We start from the raw sequence: 20,615 nt of genomic DNA, 5'->3' as shown, positions 1-20,615 counted from the left end.
AGACGGAGACGGAGACGGAGCGGGAGCGGGAGACGGAGCGGGAGACGGAGACGGAGACGGAGACGGAGCGGGAGACGGAGCGGGAGACGGAGCGGGAGACGGAGCGGGAGACGGAGACGGAGCGGGAGACGGAGACGGAGACGGAGACGGAGACGGAGACGGAGCGGGAGACGGAGCGGGAGACGGAGCGGGAGCGGGAGACGGAGACGGAGCGGGAGACGGAGACGGAGCGGGAGACGGAGACGGAGACGGAGACGGAGCGGGAGACGGAGACGGAGCGGGAGACGGAGACGGAGCGGGAGACGGAGACGGAGACGGAGCGGGAGACGGAGCGGGAGACGGAGCGGGAGACGGAGACGGAGCGGGAGACGGAGACGGAGACGGAGACGGAGACGGAGCGGGAGACGGAGCGGGAGACGGAGCGGGAGCGGGAGACGGAGACGGAGCGGGAGACGGAGACGGAGCGGGAGACGGAGACGGAGACGGAGACGGAGCGGGAGACGGAGACGGAGCGGGAGACGGAGACGGAGCGGGAGACGGAGACGGAGCGGGAGACGGAGACGGAGACGGAGCGGGAGACGGAGCGGGAGACGGAGCGGGAGACGGAGACGGAGCGGGAGACGGAGACGGAGACCAAGCGGGAGACGGAGACGGAGACCGAGCGGGAGACGGAGACGGAGACGGAGCGGGAGACGGAGACGGAGCGGGAGACGGAGACGGAGACGGAGACGGAGCGGGAGACGGAGACGGAGCGGGAGACGGAGACGGAGCGGGAGACGGAGACGGAGCGGGAGCGGGAGACGGAGACGGAGACGGAGACGGAGCGGGAGACGGAGACGGAGACGGAGACGGAGCGGGAGACGGAGACGGAGCGGGAGACGGAGACGGAGCGGGAGCGGGAGACGGAGACGGAGACGGAGCGGGAGACGGAGACGGAGACGGAGCGGGAGACGGAGACGGAGCGGGAGCGGGAGACGGAGACGGAGACGGAGACGGAGACGGAGCGGGAGACGGAGCGGGAGACGGAGACGGAGACGGAGACGGAGACGGAGCGGGAGACGGAGACGGAACGGGAGATGTAACGGGAGACGGAACGGGAGACGGAGACGGAGCGGGAGACGGAGACGGAGCGGGAGACGGAGCGGGAGATGGAGACGGAGACGGAGACGGAGACGGAGACCGAGCGGGAGACGGAGACGGAGACCGAGCGGGAGACGGAGACGGAGACCGAGCGGGAGACGGAGACGGAGACCGAGCGGGAGACGGAGACGGAGACGGAGACCGAGCGGGAGATGGAGACCGAGACCGAGCGGGAGACCGAGCGGGAGACGGAGACGGAGACGGAGACCGAGCGGGAGACGGAGACGGAGCGGGAGACGGAGCGGGAGACGGAGCAGGATTCGGAGACCGAGCGGGAGACGGAGACCGAGCGGGAGACGGAGCCGGAGCGGGAGACGGAGCGGGAGGCGGAGACGGAGCGGGAGGCGGAGACGGAGCGGGAGACGGAGCGGGAGACGGAGCGGGAGACGGAGCGGGAGACGGAGACGGAGCGGGAGACGGAGACGGAGCGGGAGCGGGAACCGAAGGCGGAGCGGGAGAGGGAGAGGGAGCGGGAACCGGAGACGGAGCGGGAGACGGAGCGGGAGGCGGAGACGGAGCGGGAGGCGGAGCGGGAGGCGGAGACGGAGCGGGAGCGGGAGACGGAGACGGAGCGGGAACCGGAGACGGAGCGGGAGACGGAGCGGGAGACGGAGCGGGAGACGGAGAGGGAGCGGGAGACGGAGCGGGAGGCGGAGACGGAGCGGGAGACGGAGCGGGAGACGGAGCGGGAGGCGGAGACGGAGCGGGAGACGGAGCGGGAGACGGAGACGGAGCGGGAACCGGAGACGGAGCGGGAGAGGGAGAGGGAGAGGGAGACGGAGCGGGAGACGGAGCGGGAGAGGGAGACGGAGCGGGAGACGGAGACGGAGACGGAGCGGGAGACGGAGACGGAGCGGGAGACGGAGCGGGAGACGGAGACGGAGCGGGAGAGAGAGAGGGAGCGGGAACCGGAGACGGAGCGGGAGCGGGAGACGGAGACGGAGACGGAGCGGGAGCGGGAGCGGGAGACGGAGCGGGAGACGGAGCCGGAGACGGAGTGGGAGCGGGAGACGGAGACGGAGACGGAGACGGAGCGGGAGCGGGAGACGGAGCGGGAGACGGAGCCGGAGACGGAGTGGGAGCGGGAGACGGAGACGGAGACGGAGCGGGAGCGGGAGACGGAGCGGGAGACGGAGCCGGAGACGGAGTGGGAGCGGGAGACGGAGACGGAGACGGAGACGGAGACGGAGCGGGAGCGGGAGACGGAGACGGAGCGGGAGAGGGAGAGGGAGAGGGAGCGGGAGCGGGAGACGGAGTGGGAGCGGGAGCGGGAGCGGGAGCGGGAGCGGGAGTGAAAGACGGAGCGGGAGTGGGAGACGGAGCGGGAGCGGGAGCGGGAGACGGAGCGGGAGACGGAGCGGGAGACGGAGTGGGAGCGGGAGCGGGAGAGGGAGAGGGAGACGGAGCGGGAGACGGAGCGGGAGCGGGAGACGGAGCGGGAGACGGAGCGGGAGACGGAGTGGGAGCGGGAGAGGGAGAGGGAGACGGAGCGGGAGACGGAGAGGGAGACGGAGAGGGAGACGGAGAGGGAGACGGAGCGGGAGACGGAGCCGGAGACGGAGCCGGAGACGGAGTGGGAGCGGGAGCGGGAGAGGGAGACGGAGACGGAGCGGGAGACGGAGCGGGAGCGGGAGACGGAGCGGGAGACGGAGTGGGAGCGGGAGACGGAGACGGAGACGGAGCGGGAGCGGGAGCGGGAGAGGGAGAGGGAGACGGAGCGGGAGACGGAGAGGGAGACGGAGAGGGAGACGGAGACGGAGACGGAGCGGGAGACGGAGCGGGAGACGGAGCCGGAGACGGAGTGGGAGCGGGAGACGGAGCCGGAGACGGAGTGGGAGCGGGAGACGGAGCCGGAGACGGAGTGGGAGCGGGAGACGGAGACGGAGACGGAGCGGGAGCGGGAGACGGAGACGGAGCGGGAACCGGAGACGGAGCGGGAGAGGGAGAGGGAGAGGGAGCGGGAGCGGGAGACGGAGTGGGAGCGGGAGCGGGAGCGGGAGTGAAAGACGGAGCGGGAGTGGGAGACGGAGCGGGAGCGGGAGACGGAGCGGGAGCGGGAGCGGGAGCGGGAGCGGGAGACGGAGCGGGAGACGGAGCCGGAGACGGAGTGGGAGCGGGAGACGGAGCGGGAGACGGAGTGGGAGCGGGAGAGGGAGAGGGAGAGGGAGACGGAGCGGGAGCGGGAGAGGGAGAGGGAGACGGAGCGGGAGACGGAGCGGGAGACGGAGAGGGAGCGGGAGACGGAGAGGGAGAGGGAGCGGGAGCGGGAGCCGGAGCGGGAGACGGAGACGGAGCGGGAGACGGAGACGGAGACGGAGACGGAGAGGGAGCGGGAGACGGAGACGGAGCGGGAGACGGAGTGGGAGCGGGAGCGGGAGAGGGAGAGGGAGACGGAGCGGGAGACGGAGAGGGAGCGGGAGACGGAGAGGGAGCGGGAGCGGGAGCGGGAGACGGAGAGGGAGAGGGAGCGGGAGCGGGAGCCGGAGCGGGAGACGGAGACGGAGCGGGAGACGGAGACGGAGACGGAGCAGGAGCGGGAGACGGAGAGGGAGAGGGAGAGGGAGCGGGAGCCGGAGCGGGAGACGGAGACGGAGACGGAGCGGGAGACGGAGACGGAGACGGAGACGGAGACGGAGACGGAGCGGGAGTGAAAGACGGAGCGGGAGCGGGAGACGGAGCGGGAGCCGGAGACGGAGCGGGAGACGGAGACGGAGACGGAGCGGGAGTGAAAGACGGAGCGGGAGTGGGAGACGGAGCGGGAGACGGAGAGGGAGCGGGAGACGGAGAGGGAGACGGAGAGGGAGACGGAGAGGGAGACGGAGAGGGAGACGGAGAGGGAGACGGAGAGGGAGAGGGAGACGGAGCGGGAGACGGAGCGGGAGACGGAGCGGGAGACGGAGCGGGAGACGGAGCGGGAGACGGAGAGGGAGCGGGAGACGGAGAGGGAGACGGAGAGGGAGACGGAGAGGGAGACGGAGAGGGAGACGGAGAGGGAGACGGAGAGGGAGCGGGAGACGGAGACGGAGAGGGAGCGGGAGACGGAGACGGAGAGGGAGCGGGAGACGGAGACGGAGACGGAGCGGGAGCGGGAGACGGAGACGGAGCGGGAGCGAAAGACGGAGCGGGAGCGGGAGCGGGAGCGGGAGCGGGAGACGGAGACGGAGCGGGAGACGGAGACGGAGCGGGAGACGGAGACGGAGACGGAAACGGAGACGGAGCGGGAGACGGAGACGGAGCGGGAGACGGAGACGGAGCGGGAGAAGGAGACGGAGCGGGAGACGGAGACGGAGCGGGAGACGGAGTGGGAGCGGGAGCGTGAGCGTGAGCGGGAGAGGGAGACGGAGAGGGAGACGGAGCAGGAGACGGAGCGGGAGACGGAGCGGGAGACGGAGACGGAGACGGAGCGGGAGACGGAGACGGAGACGGAGCGGGAGACGGAGACGGAGCGGGAGACGGAGACGGAGCGGGAGACGGAGACGGAGACGGAGACGGAAACGGAAACGGAGACGGAAACGGAGCGGGAGACGGAGACGGAGCGGGAGACGGAGACGGAGCGGGAGACGGAGACGGAGCGGGAGACGGAGCGGGAGACGGAGAGGGAGACGGAGACGGAGCGGGAGCGGGAGACGAAGCCGGAGACGGAGCTGGAGACGGAGCGGGAGACGGAGAGGGAGACGGAGACGGAGCAGGAGACGGAGCAGGAGACGGAGCAGGAGACGGAGCAGGAGACGGAGACGGAGACGGAGCGGGAGACGGAGCGGGAGACGGAGCGGGAGACGGAGACGGAGCAGGAGACGGAGCCGGAGACGGAGACGGAGCCGGAGACGGAGCGGGAGACGGAGCGGGAGACGGAGCGGGAGACGGAGACGGAGACGGAGACGGAGACGGAGCGGGAGACGGAGACGGAGCCGGAGCCGGAGCCGGAGACGGAGCGGGAGACGGAGACGGAGACGGAGACGGAGCGGGAGACGGAGACGGAGACGGAGACGGAGTGGGAGACGGAGCGGGAGACGGAGCGGGAGCGGGAGACGGAGCGGGAGACGGAGACGGAGCGGGAGACGGAGCGGGAGACGGAGCGGGAGACGGAGCGGGAGACGGAGCGGGAGACGGAGCGGGAGCGGGAGACGGAGCGGGAGACGGAGACGGAGCGGGAGACGGAGACGGAGCGGGAGACGGAGCGGGAGACGGAGACGGAGCGGGAGACGGAGCGGGAGACGGAGACGGAGCGGGAGACGGAGACGGAGACGGAGACGGAGCGGGAGACGGAGACGGAGACGGAGAGGGAGACGGAGAGGGAGACGGAGAGGGAGACGGAGAGGGAGCGGGAGACGGAGACAGAGCGGGAGAAGGAGCGGGAGACGGAGCGGGAGACGGAGACGGAGACGGAGCGGGAGACGGAGAGGGAGACGGAGACGGAGACGGAGACGGAGCGGGAGACGGAGACGGAGCGGGAGCGGGAGCGGGAGGCGGAGACGGAGCGGGAGACGGCAACGGAGACGGAGCGGGAGACGGAGACGGAGCGGGAGACGGCGACGGAGACGGAGCGGGAGAAGGAGCCGGAGCTCGTCCCAATTGCCTGCACTTGGCCCATATCCCTCTATACCCATCTTACCCATGTAACTGTCCAAATGCTTTTTAAAAGACAAAATTGTACCCGCCTCTACTACTGCCTCTGGCAGCTCGTTCCAGACACTCACCACCCTTTGAGTGAAAAAATTGCCCCTCTGGACCCTTTTGTATCTCTCCCCTCTCATCTTAAATCTATGCCCCCTCGTTATAGACTCCCCTACCTTTGGGAAAAGATTTTGACTATCGACCTTATCTATGCCCCTCATTATTTTATAGACTTCTATAAGATCACCCCTTAACCTCCTACTCTCCAGGGAATAAAGTCCCAGTCTGTCTAACCTCTCCCTATAAGTCAAACCATCAAGTCCCGGTAGCATCCTAGTAAATCTTTTCTGCACTCTTTCTAGTTTAATAATATCCTTTCTATAATAGGGTGACCAGAACTGTACACAGTATTCCAAGTGTGGCCTCACCAATGTCTTGTACAACTTCAACAAGACATCCCAACTCCTGTATTCAATGTTCTGACCATTATGATTGGCTGAATGATCCACGAAAGGCCCTCTCCCCATGGGTCCAACTCTCTGGCTCCATGGTTACAGGAGCTGTCGGGACCCACCGCCATGTGTCGGCCGTGGCTATTGGCTCAATCAGTGGCCTTTCACGCAGCACTGCGAAGTGGACTCAGTAAAGCCAGTCTCCACTGGCTGGAATCAGTGTTCTGTTGTTGTGTGTGCTCCCAGACTCCCTGGGCTGTGATCCAAAGAGAAGATCTGGGAACTGGAGCAAATGGAGATCAGGGAACCCAGAGTCGGAGCGAGTGGCTCCGCGATTTACCATTAGGCACTGAAAATATGTTAGAACGAGAGCACAGCTGGAAATTTAATAAGGAGAGTGGGCAACGGACTGAACTGAGGCTCTCGGTGAAGGCAACGGACACTCTCACCTACAGGAGGGTGGATTTAGAGAGGAAGGGGAGAGAGCTGGGCTGGACACCCACTGTAGGAGGCAGGAGCAGAGGACTGGAATTACAGAGAGTGCCAAGGAACCATATCCCAGTGGGCAAGGGTGTAAACGAGGAAGAACGAAACCAATCTGGGAAGATGGGAGGTGATGCGGGAGGTGGGAACAAGGAACTTTTCCCTGGTATAAATGTACAGAGGGATATGAGAGCAGTGCCTTTCACACCAGGTCCAGCAGCAGGTGTAAAGAGAGAGACAGGTTACCTTCAGGAGAGGACGTTTACATTGAGTTCATTACCTGCACGATGTATAAACAGGGGCAGTACTGGGCACCTCCTCCAATGCTGATCCCAATTAAATTCTGAGAATCCTTTTTAAGTGTCACTGTCCCAGGCACGGTCGGAATCCCCCTGATCAAAAAAAAATATTAAAAGGTGGACGTTTATTACATCGATATTAAAATCCTTCAGATTTGTTTTCATTTGTCATGATTGTGACATCAGCACACTGGAGTCAGCGGGTAACACCCTCCGCCCACTGGAATCAGCGGGTAACACCCTCCGCCCACTGGAATCAGCGGGTAACACCCTCCGCCCACTGGAATCAGCGGGTAACACCCTCCGCCCACTGGAGTCAGCGGGTAACACCCTCCGCCCACTGGAGTCAGCGGGTAACACCCTCCGCCCACTGGAGTCAGCGGGTAACACCCTCCGCCCACTGGAGTCAGCGGGTAACACCCTCCGCCCACTGGAGTCAGCGGGTAACACCCTCCGCCCACTGGAGTCAGCGGGTAACACCCTCCGCCCACTGGAGTCAGCGGGTAACACCCTCCGCCCACTGGAGTCAGCGGGTAACACCCTCCGCCCACTGGAGTCAGCGGGTAACACTCTCCACCCACTGGAATCTACGGGTAACACCCTCCGCCCACTGGAGTCAGCGGGTAACACTCTCCGCCCACTGGAATCTACGGGTAACACCCTCCGCCCACTGGAATCGGCGGGCAACACTCTCCGCCCACTGGAATCGGCGGGCAACACTCTCCGCCCACTGGAATCGGCGGGCAACACCCTCCGCCCACTGGAATCAGCGGGCAACACCCTCCGCCCACTGGAATCAGCGGGTAACACCCTCCGCCCACTGGAATCAGCGGGTAACACCCTCCGCCCACTGGAATCAGCGGGTAACACCCTCCGCCCACTGGAGTCAGCGGGTAACACCCTCCGCCCACTGGAATCAGCGGGTAACACTCTCCGCCCACTGGAATCTGCGGGTAACACTCTCCGCCCACTGGAATCTGCGGGTAACACCCTCCGCCCACTGGAGTCAGCGGGTAACACTCTCCGCCCACTGGAATCAGCGGGTAACACCCTCCGCCCACTGGAGTCAGCGGGTAACACCCTCCGCCCACTGGAGTCAGCGGGTAACACCCTCCGCCCACTGGAGTCAGCGGGTAACACCCTCCGCCCACTGGAGTCAGCGGGTAACACCCTCCGCCCACTGGAATCAGCGGGTAACACCCTCCGCCCACTGGAATCAGCGGGTAACACCCTCCGCCCACTGGAGTCAGCGGGTAACACCCTCCGCCCACTGGAGTCAGCGGGTAACACCCTCCGCCCACTGGAGTCAGCGGGTAACACCCTCCGCCCACTGGAGTCAGCGGGTAACACTCTCCGCCCACTGGAATCTACGGGTAACACCCTCCGCCCACTGGAATCGGCGGGCAACACTCTCCGCCCACTGGAATCGGCGGGCAACACTCTCCGCCCACTGGAATCGGCGGGCAACATTCTCCGCCCACTGGAATCGGCGGGTAACACACTCCGCCCACTGGAATCGGCGGGCAACACTCTCCGCCCACTGGAATCTACGGGCAACATTCTCCGCCCACTGGAATCGGCGGGTAACACCCTCCGCCCACTGGAGTCAGCGGGTAACACCCTCCGCCCACTGGAATCGGCGGGCAACATTCTCCGCCCACTGGAATCTACGGGCAACACTCTCCGCCCACTGGAATCTACGGGTAACACCCTCCGCCCACTGGAATCGGCGGGCAACACTCTCCGCCCACTGGAATCTACGGGCAACACTCTCCGCCCACTGGAATCTACGGGTAACACCCTCCGCCCACTGGAATCGGCGGGCAACACTCTCCGCCCACTGGAATCGGCGGGCAACACTCTCCGCCCACTGGAATCGGCGGGCAACATTCTCCGCCCACTGGAATCGGCGGGCAACACCCTCCGCCCACTGGAATCGGCGGGCAACACCCTCCGCCCACTGGAATCGGCGGGCAACATTCTCCGCCCACTGGAATCGGCGGGTAACACCCTCCGCCCACTGGAATCGGCGGGTAACACCCTCCGCCCACTGGAATCGGCGGGTAACACCCTCCGCCCACTGGAATCGGCGGGCAACACTCTCCGCCCACTGGAGTCGGCGGGCAACACCCTCCGGCCACTGGAGTCGGCGGGTAACACCCTCCGCCCACTGGAGTCGGCGGGTAACACCCTCCGCCCACTGGAGTCAGCGGGTAACACCCTCCACCCACTGGAGTCAGCGGGTAACACTCTCCGCCCACTGGAGTCAGCGGGTAACACTCTCCGCCCACTGGAGTCAGCGGGTAACACCCTCCGCGCACTGGAGTCAGCGGGTAACACTCTCCACCCACTGGAGTCAGCGGGTAACACTCTCCGCCCACTGGAGTCAGCGGGTAACACTCTCCGCCCACTGGAATCTGCGGGTAACACCCTCCGCCCACTGGAATCTGCGGGTAACACCCTCCGCCCACTGGAGTCAGCGGGTAACACCCTCCGCCCACTGGAGTCAGCGGGTAACACCCTCCGCCCACTGGAGTCAGCGGGTAACACTCTCCGCCCACTGGAATCTACGGGTAACACCCTCCGCCCACTGGAGTCAGCGGGTAACACCCTCCGCCCACTGGAATCTACGGGTAACACCCTCCGCCCACTGGAGTCAGCGGGTAACACTCTCCGCCCACTGGAATCTACGGGTAACACCCTCCGCCCACTGGAGTCAGCGGGTAACACTCTCCACCCACTGGAATCTGCGGGCAACATTCTCCGCCCACTGGAATCGGCGGGCAACATTCTCCGCCCACTGGAATCGGCGGGTAACACCCTCCGCCCACTGGAATCGGCGGGCAACATTCTCCGCCCACTGGAATCGGCGGGTAACACCCTCCGCCCACTGGAATCGGCGGGTAACACCCTCCGCCCACTGGAATCGGCGGGCAACACTCTCCGCCCACTGGAGTCGGCGGGCAACACCCTCCGGCCACTGGAGTCGGCGGGCAACACCCTCCGCCCACTGGAATCGGCGGGTAACACCCTCCGCCCACTGGAGTCGGCGGGTAACACCCTCCGCCCACTGGAGTCAGCGGGTAACACTCTCCGCCCACTGGAGTCAGCGGGTAACACTCTCCGCCCACTGGAGTCAGCGGGTAACACTCTCCAACCACTGGAGTCAGCGGGTAACACTCTCCACCCACTGGAATCTGCGGGTAACACTCTCCGCCCACTGGAATCAGCGGGTAACACCCTCCGCCCACTGGAATCTGCGGGTAACACCCTCCGCCCACTGGAATCAGCGGGTAACACTCTCCACCCACTGGAGTCAGCGGGTAACACCCTCCGCCCACTGGAATCTGCGGGTAACACCCTCCGCCCACTGGAGTCAGCGGGTAACACTCTCCGCCCACTGGAGTCAGCGGGTAACACCCTCCGCCCACTGGAGTCAGCGGGTAACACCCTCCGCCCACTGGAATCTGCGGGTAACACCCTCCGCCCACTGGAATCTGCGGGTAACACCCTCCGCCCACTGGAATCTGCGGGTAACACTCTCCGCCCACTGGAATCAGCGGGTAACACCCTCCGCCCACTGGAGTCAGCGGGTAACACCCTCCGCCCACTGGAATCTACGGGTAACACCCTCCGCCCACTGGAATCGGCGGGCAACACTCTCCGCCCACTGGAATCTACGGGCAACACCCTCCGCCCACTGGAATCGGCGGGCAACATTCTCCGCCCACTGGAATCGGCGGGTAACACCCTCCGCCCACTGGAATCGGCGGGCAACACCCTCCGCCCACTGGAATCGGCGGGCAACATTCTCCGCCCACTGGAATCGGCGGGTAACACCCTCCGCCCACTGGAATCGGCGGGCAACACTCTCCGCCCACTGGAGTCGGCGGGCAACACCCTCCGGCCACTGGAGTCGGCGGGTAACACCCTCCACCCACTGGAGTCAGCGGGTAACACTCTCCGCCCACTGGAGTCAGCGGGTAACACCCTCCACCCACTGGAGTCAGCGGGTAACACTCTCCGCCCACTGGAATCAGCGGGTAACACCCTCCGCCCACTGGAGTCAGTGGGTAACACTCTCCGCCCACTGGAGTCAGCGGGTAACACCCTCCGCCCACTGGAGTCAGCGGGTAACACTCTCCACCCACTGGAGTCAGCGGGTAACACCCTCCACCCACTGGAATCAGCGGGTAACACTCTCCACCCACTGGAATCTGCGGGTAACACTCTCCGCCCACTGGAATCAGCGGGTAACACCCTCCGCGCACTGGAATCTGCGGGTAACACTCTCCGCCCACTGGAATCTGCGGGTAACACCCTCCGCGCACTGGAATCTGCGGGTAACACTCTCCGCCCACTGGAATCAGCGGGTAACACCCTCCGCCCACTGGAGTCAGCGGGTAACACTCTCCGCCCACTGGAATCTACGGGTAACACCCTCCACCCACTGGAATCTACGGGTAACACCCTCCGCCCACTGGAGTCAGCGGGTAACACTCTCCACCCACTGGAATCTACGGGTAACACCCTCCGCCCACTGGAGTCAGCGGGTAACACTCTCCGCCCACTGGAATCGGCGGGTAACACTCTCCGCCCACTGGAGTCGGCGGGCAACACCCTCCGCCCACTGGAGTCGGCGGGCAACACTCTCCGCCCACTGGAATCTACGGGCAACACCCTCCGCCCACTGGAATCGGCGGGCAACATTCTCCGCCCACTGGAATCTACGGGCAACACCCTCCGCCCACTGGAATCGGCGGGCAACACTCTCCGCCCACTGGAATCGGCGGGCAACATTCTCCGCCCACTGGAATCGGCGGGTAACACCCTCCGCCCACTGGAATCGGCGGGCAACACTCTCCGCCCACTGGAGTCGGCGGGCAACACCCTCCGGCCACTGGAGTCGGCGGGCAACACTCTCCGCCCACTGGAGTCGGCGGGCAACACTCTCCGCCCACTGGAGTCGGCGGGTAACACTCTCCGCCCACTGGAGTCAGTGGGTAACACTCTCCACCCACTGGAGTCGGCGGGTAACACTCTCCGCCCACTGGAGTCAGTGGGTTACACAGAAACAGTATCCTACATCACCTAGTGTGGCACTACCACCGTGCTAAGTGGGACAGGCTAGGGACAGATCTAACTGGCCAAAGTGGCTGCCTTGAGGCTCTGTGGGCCATCAGCAGCAGTAGTAGAATCGTACAGCACGTCACGGCCTAGCATATCTCCCAATCGATAATCACCATCTAACTGGAGGACCAACCCTGGTTCAATGTGGAGTGTAGAAGGGGGTGTGGTGAACAGCCCCTGGTGTCCATCAGAATGAGATGCCAACATAATGAAGCTACAACACAGGTTCTAGACAGCACCAAGCAGCCCCGTGACCAATGGGTCAGAGCAAAGCTCTGTCACCCTACCAAATCCAGTCGAGAATGGTGGTGAATAACTTGGGAAGTTAATGCAGTGCTTCTGTTACTGGACTAATAATCCAGAGACCGTGAGTTCAAATCCACTATGGCAGTTTGAGAATTTTGATTCAGTTAAAAAAATCTGGAAATAAAAAGCCGGTCTCAGTAAAAGTGACCATGAAGCTATTCGATTGTTGTAAAAACCCAACTTTTTTTTTTATTCGTTCATGGGATGTGGGCATCGCTGGCGAGGCCGGCATTTATTGCCCATCCCTAATTGCCCTTGAGAAGGTGGTGGTGAGCCGCCTTCTTGAACTGCTGCAGTCCGTGTGGTGACGGTTCTCCCACAGTGCTGTTAGGAAGGGAGTTCCAGGATTTTGACCCAGCGACGATGAAGGAACGGCGATATATTTCCAAGTCGGAATGGTGTGTGACTTGGAGGGGAACGTGCAGGTGGTGTTGTTCCCATGTGCCTGCTGCTCTTGTCCTTCTAGGTGGTAGAGGTCGCGGGTTTGGGAGGTGCTGTCGAAGAAGCCTTGGCAAGTTCCTGCAGTGCATCCTGTGAATGGTACACACTGCAGCCACAGTGCGCCGGTGGTGAAGGGAGTGAATGTTTAGGGTGGTGGATGGGGTGCCAATCAAACGGGCTGCTTTGTCCTGGATGGTGTCGAGCTTCTTGAGTGTTGTTGGAGCTGCACTCATCCAGGCAAGTGGAGAGTATTCCATCACACTCCTGACTTGTGCCTTGTAGATGGAGTCAGGAGGTGAGTCACTCGCCACAGAATACCCAGCCTCTGACCTGCTCTCGTAGCCACAGTATTTATATGGCTGGTCCAGTTAAGTTTCTGGTCAATGGTGACCCCCAGGATGTTGATGGTGGGGGATTCGGCGATGGTAATGCCGAACCAACTGGTTCAGGAATGTCTTTTAGGGAAGGAAACCTGCCGTCCTTACCCAGTCTGGGCCTGGTCTGTGGCTCCAGTCTTACACCAACATGATTGGCTTCAGGGGGCAGTTAAGAGTCACTCAGTTACCACCACCTTCTCAGGGCAACTAGGGATTGGCATTAAATGCAGCCTTGCCAGCGATGCCCACATCCTTAGAATGAATTTTTAAAAAAACAGGAGGAGGAAGAGGAGGTTCCATGAAGATCCCCATCTTTAACCATGGTGAGCCCAGCATGGGTGCAAGAGACTGGGCTGAAATATTTGCCAGTGTCTTCAGCCACAAATTCTGAGTGGATGGTCCAATTCAGCCTCCTCCAGAAGCCCCACCATAATGTCCACATGACATTAGGCAGCTGAGTGCACGGGACACAGTGACGGCTACGGGCCCCCAAAACGTACCCAGCTGTAGCGCTGAAGACTCGTGCACCACAGCTAGCCACCTCCCCCGAGCCGAGCTGAGCTGTTCTCGTGCAGCTACAACATGCTGGCATTGACCAACAATGTGGATGATTGCCCAGGTGTGTCCTATCCACAAAATACAGAATAAATCTAACACTGTCAATTACTGCCCTATCAGACTCCTCCCAATCATCTGTAAAGCATAAGGAATCTTACAACACCAGGTTATAGTCCAACAATTTTATTTTAAAATCACAAGCTTTCGGAGATTATCCCCTTCGTCAGGTGAGTGAATGAATAAGAGGTTCTCTTATTCATTCTTATTCACCTCTTATTCATTCACTCACCTGACGAAGGGGATAATCTCTGAAAGCTTGTGATTTTAAAATAAAATTGTTGGACTATAACCTGGTGTTGTAAGATTCCTTACATTTGTCCACCCCAGTCCATCACCGGCATCTCCACATCTGTAAAGTGAGGGAAGGAGTCATCAATAGTGCCATCAAGTGACACCTACTCACCGATACTCAGTTCAGATTCAGCAGAATCACTTGGCTCCAAATCTTATCACAACCTTGATCCAGACATGGATGCAAGAGCTGAATGTCAGAGGAGAGGTGAGAGTATCTGCACTCGACATCAAGGCAGCATTCAACCCAGTGTGGCACCAAGGAACTCGAGCAAAACTGAGGCCAATGGGGGTCAAAGGGAAACCCTACAGTGGTTGGAGTCACACCTGACACTAGGAAGGTGGTTGTGGTTGTCAGAGGCCAGTGATACTCTGGTAATGAGGCAGCTCATGCCAGTCTACTGGATAACACCCAGGCTCGGGCTGACATGTGGCAGGTAACATCTGAGGGTCGCCATTGACTAGAAGCTGATCTAGACCAGCATTTCAACACCATGGCTACAAGAGCAGAGGAAGGGCTGGGTGCTCAAAGAAGTTAGTGAAGAGGTAGCAGAGGCACTATTATATATATATAAAAATTCATTAGAAACAGGAATAGTGCCAGAGGACTGGAGGACAGAGAATCTGATTCCTATATTCAGGAAGGGAGACAGAACAAGTCCAGGGAACTTTAGACCAATTAACGTCAATGGTAGGAAAGATATTGGATTCTTTACTCAAAAATGTAATAGAAAAACATCCAGAAACCAAAAATATAATAAAGAATAGTCAGCACGGACTTCAAAAGGGAAGGTCATTCTTGACCAAACTTACTGAATAAATGCCTTTAAGGGGAAACTAGATAACCATATGAAGGAGAAAGGAATGGAAGGATATGCTGATCGGGTGAGATGAAGTAGGGAGGGAGGAGGCTCGTGTGGAGCATAAACACCGGCATGGACCCGTTGGGCCGAATGGCCTGTTTCTGTACTGTACATTCTATGTAATGCGATGTAATCCCATGTAATGCGATGTAATACGATGTAATGCAATGTAATCCCATGTAATGCGATGTAAACCCATGTAATGCGATGTAATGCAATGTAATCCCATGTAATCCCGTGAAATGCGATGTAAACCCATGAAATGCGATGTGATCCCATGTAATGCGATGTGATCCCATGTAATGCGATGTGATCCCATGTAATGCGATGTGATCCCATGTAATGCGATGTAATACGATGTAAACCCATGTAATGCAATGTAAACCCATGTAATGCGATGTAATGCAATGTAAACCCATGTAATGCGATGTAAACCCATGTAATGCAATGTAATGCGATGTAATCCCATGTAATGCAATGTAATCCCATGCAATGCGATATAATACGATGTAATTCCATATAATCCCATGTAATGCGATGCAATCCCATATAATGCGATGTAATGCCATATAATGCCATACAATGCGATGTAATCCCATGTAATGCGATGTAATCCCATAATATGCGATGTAATCCCATAATATGCGATGTAATGCGATGTAATCCCATATAAATGCGATGTAATCCCATGTAATGCGATGTAATCCCATAATATGCAATGTAATCCCATAATATGCGATGTAATGCGATGTAATCCCATATAAATGCGATGTAATCCCATGTAATGCGATGTAATCCCATAATATGCGATGTAATCCCATAATATGCGATGTAATGCGATGTAATCCCATATAATGCGATGTAATCCCATGCATTGCGATGTATTCTGTGACTAGAAGCTCATCTTCTGACTGCTCAAAGCCTCTCCACTATGTACAAGGCTCAAGTCAGGAGTGTGATGGGATGTTCACTACTCATTTGGACGGGTGCCACCACAGCAATACTTAAGAAACTCGACACCATCTTGGACAGAGTACTTTGCTTGATCGCTGTCCCTGCGACAGGACTGAGAATCCATTCCCTCCACCAGCAGTGCACCGTGGGGATCTCCAGCAACTCGTCAAGGCTTCCTCGACAGCACCTCCCAAACCCGCGACCTCTACCACCTAGAAGAACAAGAGCAGCAGGCACATGGGAACAACACCACCTGCACGTTCCCCTCCAAGTCACACACCATCCCGACTTGGAAATATATCGCCGTTCCTTCATCGTCGCTGGATCAAAATCCTGGAACTCCCTTCCTAACAGCACTGTGGGAGAACCGTCACCACACGGACTGCAGCGGTTCAAGAAGGCGGCTCACCACCACCTTCTCAAGGGCAATTAGGGATGGGCAATAAATGCCGGCCTCGCCAGCGACGCCCACATCCGGGAATGAATAAAAAGTTAGTAACAGACAGTTAATAAAGTTTTAGTGCCACCTGGGTATTTAATCAGTGACCACTACTCACAATTTATCCTCTTCAATTTCAAAATCCATGTCGCTGAACATTGTTGGCTCCCCCTCAGTCTCCTGCTGGTTTCTGTCTCTGTGGAGAAGAACACTGTATTACTGGGACCCACCGTACCTGCTGGACAGTTTCACACGATGTGTTCAACCTGCATCTATCCGTAAACCTGCCCTCCCACGGCAATGCTTACAGATAAAAGGGAAGATACAAAACTCTATAGCGACAGGATCCTAATACACAACAACTTGCATTTATATAGCGCCTTTAACATAGTAAAACGTCCCAAGGTGCTTCACAGGAGTGATTATCAAACAAAATTTGACACGGAGTCCCATAAGGACATATTAGGACAGGTGACCAAAAGCTTGGTCAAAGAGGGAGGTTTTAAAGGAGGAGAGAGAGGTGGAGAGGTTTAGGGAGGGAATTCCAGAGCTCAGGGCCTAGGCAGCTGAAGGCACGGCCACCAATGGAGGGGTGATTAAAATCTGGGACGTGCATGAGGCCAGAATTGGAGGAGCGCAGAGATCTCGGAGGGTTGTGGGGCTGGAGGAGGTTACAGAGATAGGCAGGGGCGAGGCCATGGAGGGATTTGAAAATAAGGATGAGAATTTTAAAATCATAAAAAGTTTACAATACGGAAGGAGGCCTTTCGGCCCATCAAGTCTGTGCTGGCTCTCTGCAAGAGCAATCCAGCTAGTCCCACTCCCCCGCCCTATCCCCGTAGCCCTGCAAATTTTTTCTTTTCAAGTACTTATCCAGTTCCTTTTTTGAGGCGTTCTCGGGATACAATGTAGGTCAGCGAGCACAGGGGGTGATGGGTGAACGGGACTTGGTGCGAGTTAGGATACAGGCAGCAGAGTTTTGGATGAGCTGAAGTTTACAGAGGGTGGAAGATGGGAGGCCGGCCAGGAGAGCATTGGAATAGTCCAGTCTGGAGGTAAGAAAGGCATGGATGAGGGTTTCAGCAGCAGATGTTTGAAAACTTTTTGATCAGCAAGGGAGTCAAAGGATATGGGGAAAGGGCGGGAAAGTGGAGTTGAGGTAAAAATCAGATCAGCCATGATCTCATTAAATGGCGGAGCAGCTCGAGGGGCCGAATGGCCTCCTCCTGCTCCTATCTCTTACGGTCTTTTGAGCTGAGGGAGGGGCGGAGACGGGCGATGTTACGGAGGTGGAAGGAGGCGGTCTCGGTGATGGAGAGATGGGGTCGGAAACTCATCTCAGGGTCAAAAAGCTCAGGGTCCTAAGATCCTATCCCCAGATTAGGATTCTGCTTGAATATTAGGTTCAGATCCCAATTCATTCCCCCTCTCTGACCCCCCTCCCCTCTGACCCCATTCCCCTCTGACCCCGTTCCCCCTCCCCACTGACCCCATTCCCCTCTGACCCCGTTCCCCCTCCCCTCTGACTACATTACCCTCTGACCCCGTTCCCCGTTCCCCCTCCCCACTGACCCCATTCCCCTCTGACCCCATTCCCCTCTGACCCCGTTCCCCCTCCCCTCTGACTACATTACCCTCTGACCCCGTTCCCCGTCCCCACTGACCCCATTCCCCTCTGACCCCATTCCCCCTCCCCACTGACCCCATTCCCCTCTGACCCCATTCCCCCTGACCCCATTCCCCTCTGACCCCATTCCCCCTCCCCACTGACCCCATTCCCCTCTGACCCCATTCCCCCTGACCCCATTCCCCTCTGACCCCATTCCCCCTCCCCACTGACCCCATTCCCCTCTGACCCCATTCCCCTCTGACCCCGTTCCCCCTCCCCTCTGACTACATTACCCTCTGACCCCGTTCCCCCTCCTCACTGACCCCGGGTTTTTCACCTTTCTCCCGATGTTGTTCCGGATGTTTCTGTTGTGGATGATGTCTCTTGTTCCACTTTGTTTGCTCACATCCTGTTCCGGCGCCCCAACCCGGAATTCGTTTTGATCCGCGAACAGGGTCACTAAACGGCAACCGGAAATTAAATCCCCACCGACCGTTCCACCCGCATGCGCCTTGCGCACTTGTGAGCATTTCAATAGGGTGACCGCCATCTTTACTACAGGCAGACCGCTCCTCCCATTGAGTGGGCGGGGAATGGGAGGGACCGGGAGTGGAGAGTGGGCGGGGCCGTGAGTGGGAGGAGTGGAGAGTGGGCGGGGCGGAGAGTGGGAGGAGTGTATAGTGGGCGGGGCCGGAGTGGGAGGGGCGGGGCCGGGAGTGGAGAGTGGGCGGGGCCGGGAGTGGAGAGTGGGCGGGGCCGGGAGTGGGAGGGGCGGGGCCGGGAGTGGAGAGTGGGCGGGGCCGGGAGCGGGAGGGGCGGGGCCGGGAGTGGAGAGTGGGCGGGGCCGGGAGTGGAGAGTGGGCGGGGCCGGGAGTGGAGAGTGGGCGGGGCCTGGAGTGGGAGGGGCGGGGCCGGGAGTGGAGAGTGGGCGGGGCCGGGAGTGGGAGGGGCGGGGCCGGGAGTGGAGTGTGGGCGGGGCCGGGAGTGGGAGGGGCGGGGCCGGGAGTGGAGAGTGGGCGGGGCCGGGAGTGGGAGGGGCGGGGCCGGGAGTGGAGAGTGGGCGGGGCCGGGAGTGGGAGGGGCGGGGCCGGGAGCGGGAGGGGCGGGGCCGGGAGTGGGAGGGGCGGGGCCGGGAGTGGGAGGGGCGGGGCCGGGAGTGGAGAGTGGGCGGGACTCCGCAGGTGCCACCATTCTACCCTGTAAATTGATGTAAATGAGTGAAGTTTCCCCGTTTTGTTTGTTTCTCTCTGTCCCTAAAATTTTCAACTCATTTCTCCAGTGAACCCAGGAAGTTTTCCAGGGCTGTACCCCCTCCGTCAAATAATCACCCCCACCCCCACCCCCACCCCAACCACCTCACACCACTCTGGGCCCAGCCCTAATCCCAATCCAATCTCATTCCGCCCAATCCCAATACAGATCGAAATGAAACCCAACCTGTATTTAGTACCAATTCCAATTGTCTCAGCCAATCAAGGGGAGGGAGGAGCATATTGTGCAGGGGATCGAGACCAAGGAAGTGACTGACAACAGACAAATCTTATGTGACTGTGTTGCGACCTGTCCAATTAAGGTACGTTGGTTTAAAGCCAATTTCTGCCGCTCCATGTGGACTACAGCTGCTGCATCGTTTGCTAAACCTCTGCTTCTGTCTCACTCAGTGCTCCCTCTCAACCTGGCCATACATTGTCTTTTGTTGAGAAGGTGGATTTAGGGATAGGGCGTGGGAGGGTGTGTTTGTGGGTGGGTGGGTTTGATCTATGAAGAGGGGTTCAGGATGTTTGAACTTTTTCCCTGTTCATAAAAATTGTTTGGTTGAACAATGTTAAACACAGCAAAAGAAAAGCCATTCTGAAAACCAAATTCAAAGACGTCTTTATTCAAAATACAAGCGATATTTCAGGACGAGAGCTGCACAGAACCCATTTGTCAGGGACAGTGATGGTGGATTGATCACGATCGGAATAAATTTAATAAAAGAACTTCATGAGACGGTCACAGGACAGCTCGAGGTCATGTGATGCAGACTGTTCCATGATTTTGAGTGCAGGGGGGGTTGGCGGTTTATTTTTATTGGGACTGTTCCTCAAATCACATTTCAACCTGAACCTGAACAATTGCCTCCTATGGTGAGCAGGAAGCTCACAGGGGGGCTGCTGATTGTCTGTAACTATGGCGGTGATGGGGGTTTCAGTGGACCTGACTAACACTTTCCTCCGTGTCATTTACCAAAACCCTTCTGTCAGCAGCTAATGATGAACTGGGTCCAGTCAAACAGCAGAGGCTCTGCTCCTCAGGTCCAAAGCACAAATCTCACACACGCTCTACTCCATGCAGGAGTCTGTAACATGCTGGAACCCTGAGGTGTGGCGGGTTCCCTTCTCCATCATCTGTCGATCGGAGACTCTCACAGCTCCAACTCAACTTTCAATTCCATTTGATTTGCGTAAGGGGCCAGGAGCGGCCGCACCTCCTCCTCCAGGAATCTGGTGACCTATCAGGGCAGAGTTCAAATTAAAAGCAGAACCAATACATTATAATCGGTATCTGAAGTTCACACACTCTCCTCATGGGATTAAGATCCATGTCAAAGACACCA

General features: G+C 59.6%; 1 protein-coding gene across 2 annotated transcripts in view; it reads right to left on the bottom strand.

Annotated features, from left to right (window-relative positions):
* The window catches only part of pick1 (protein interacting with prkca 1), a 36,224-nt gene extending 17,776 nt beyond the window's left edge, over nt 1–18,448 (bottom strand). Inside the window, exons 1-3 of one of the 2 annotated variants that reach the window (XM_067974718.1) lie at nt 18,354–18,448; nt 16,526–16,603; nt 6,970–7,081 (exon numbers count right to left, since the gene is read on the bottom strand). In XM_067974718.1, coding sequence (XP_067830819.1) covers nt 6,970–7,081; nt 16,526–16,566 — 153 coding nt within the window. In that variant the 5' untranslated portion in view covers nt 16,567–16,603; nt 18,354–18,448. Of the gene's footprint in view, nt 1–6,969; nt 7,082–16,525; nt 16,604–18,339 lie in introns of both variants that reach the window. The other variant, XM_067974719.1, reaches the window with a different exon arrangement.
* Between the last annotated feature and the right edge of the window lie 2,167 nt (nt 18,449–20,615).

Source organism: Heptranchias perlo, chromosome 40, assembly GCF_035084215.1.
Source record: "Heptranchias perlo isolate sHepPer1 chromosome 40, sHepPer1.hap1, whole genome shotgun sequence".
Lineage (NCBI taxonomy): Eukaryota > Metazoa > Chordata > Chondrichthyes > Hexanchiformes > Hexanchidae > Heptranchias > Heptranchias perlo.
Note: the sequence above shows the minus strand (reverse complement) of the source record. Positions and strands in the feature narration are given on the sequence as shown.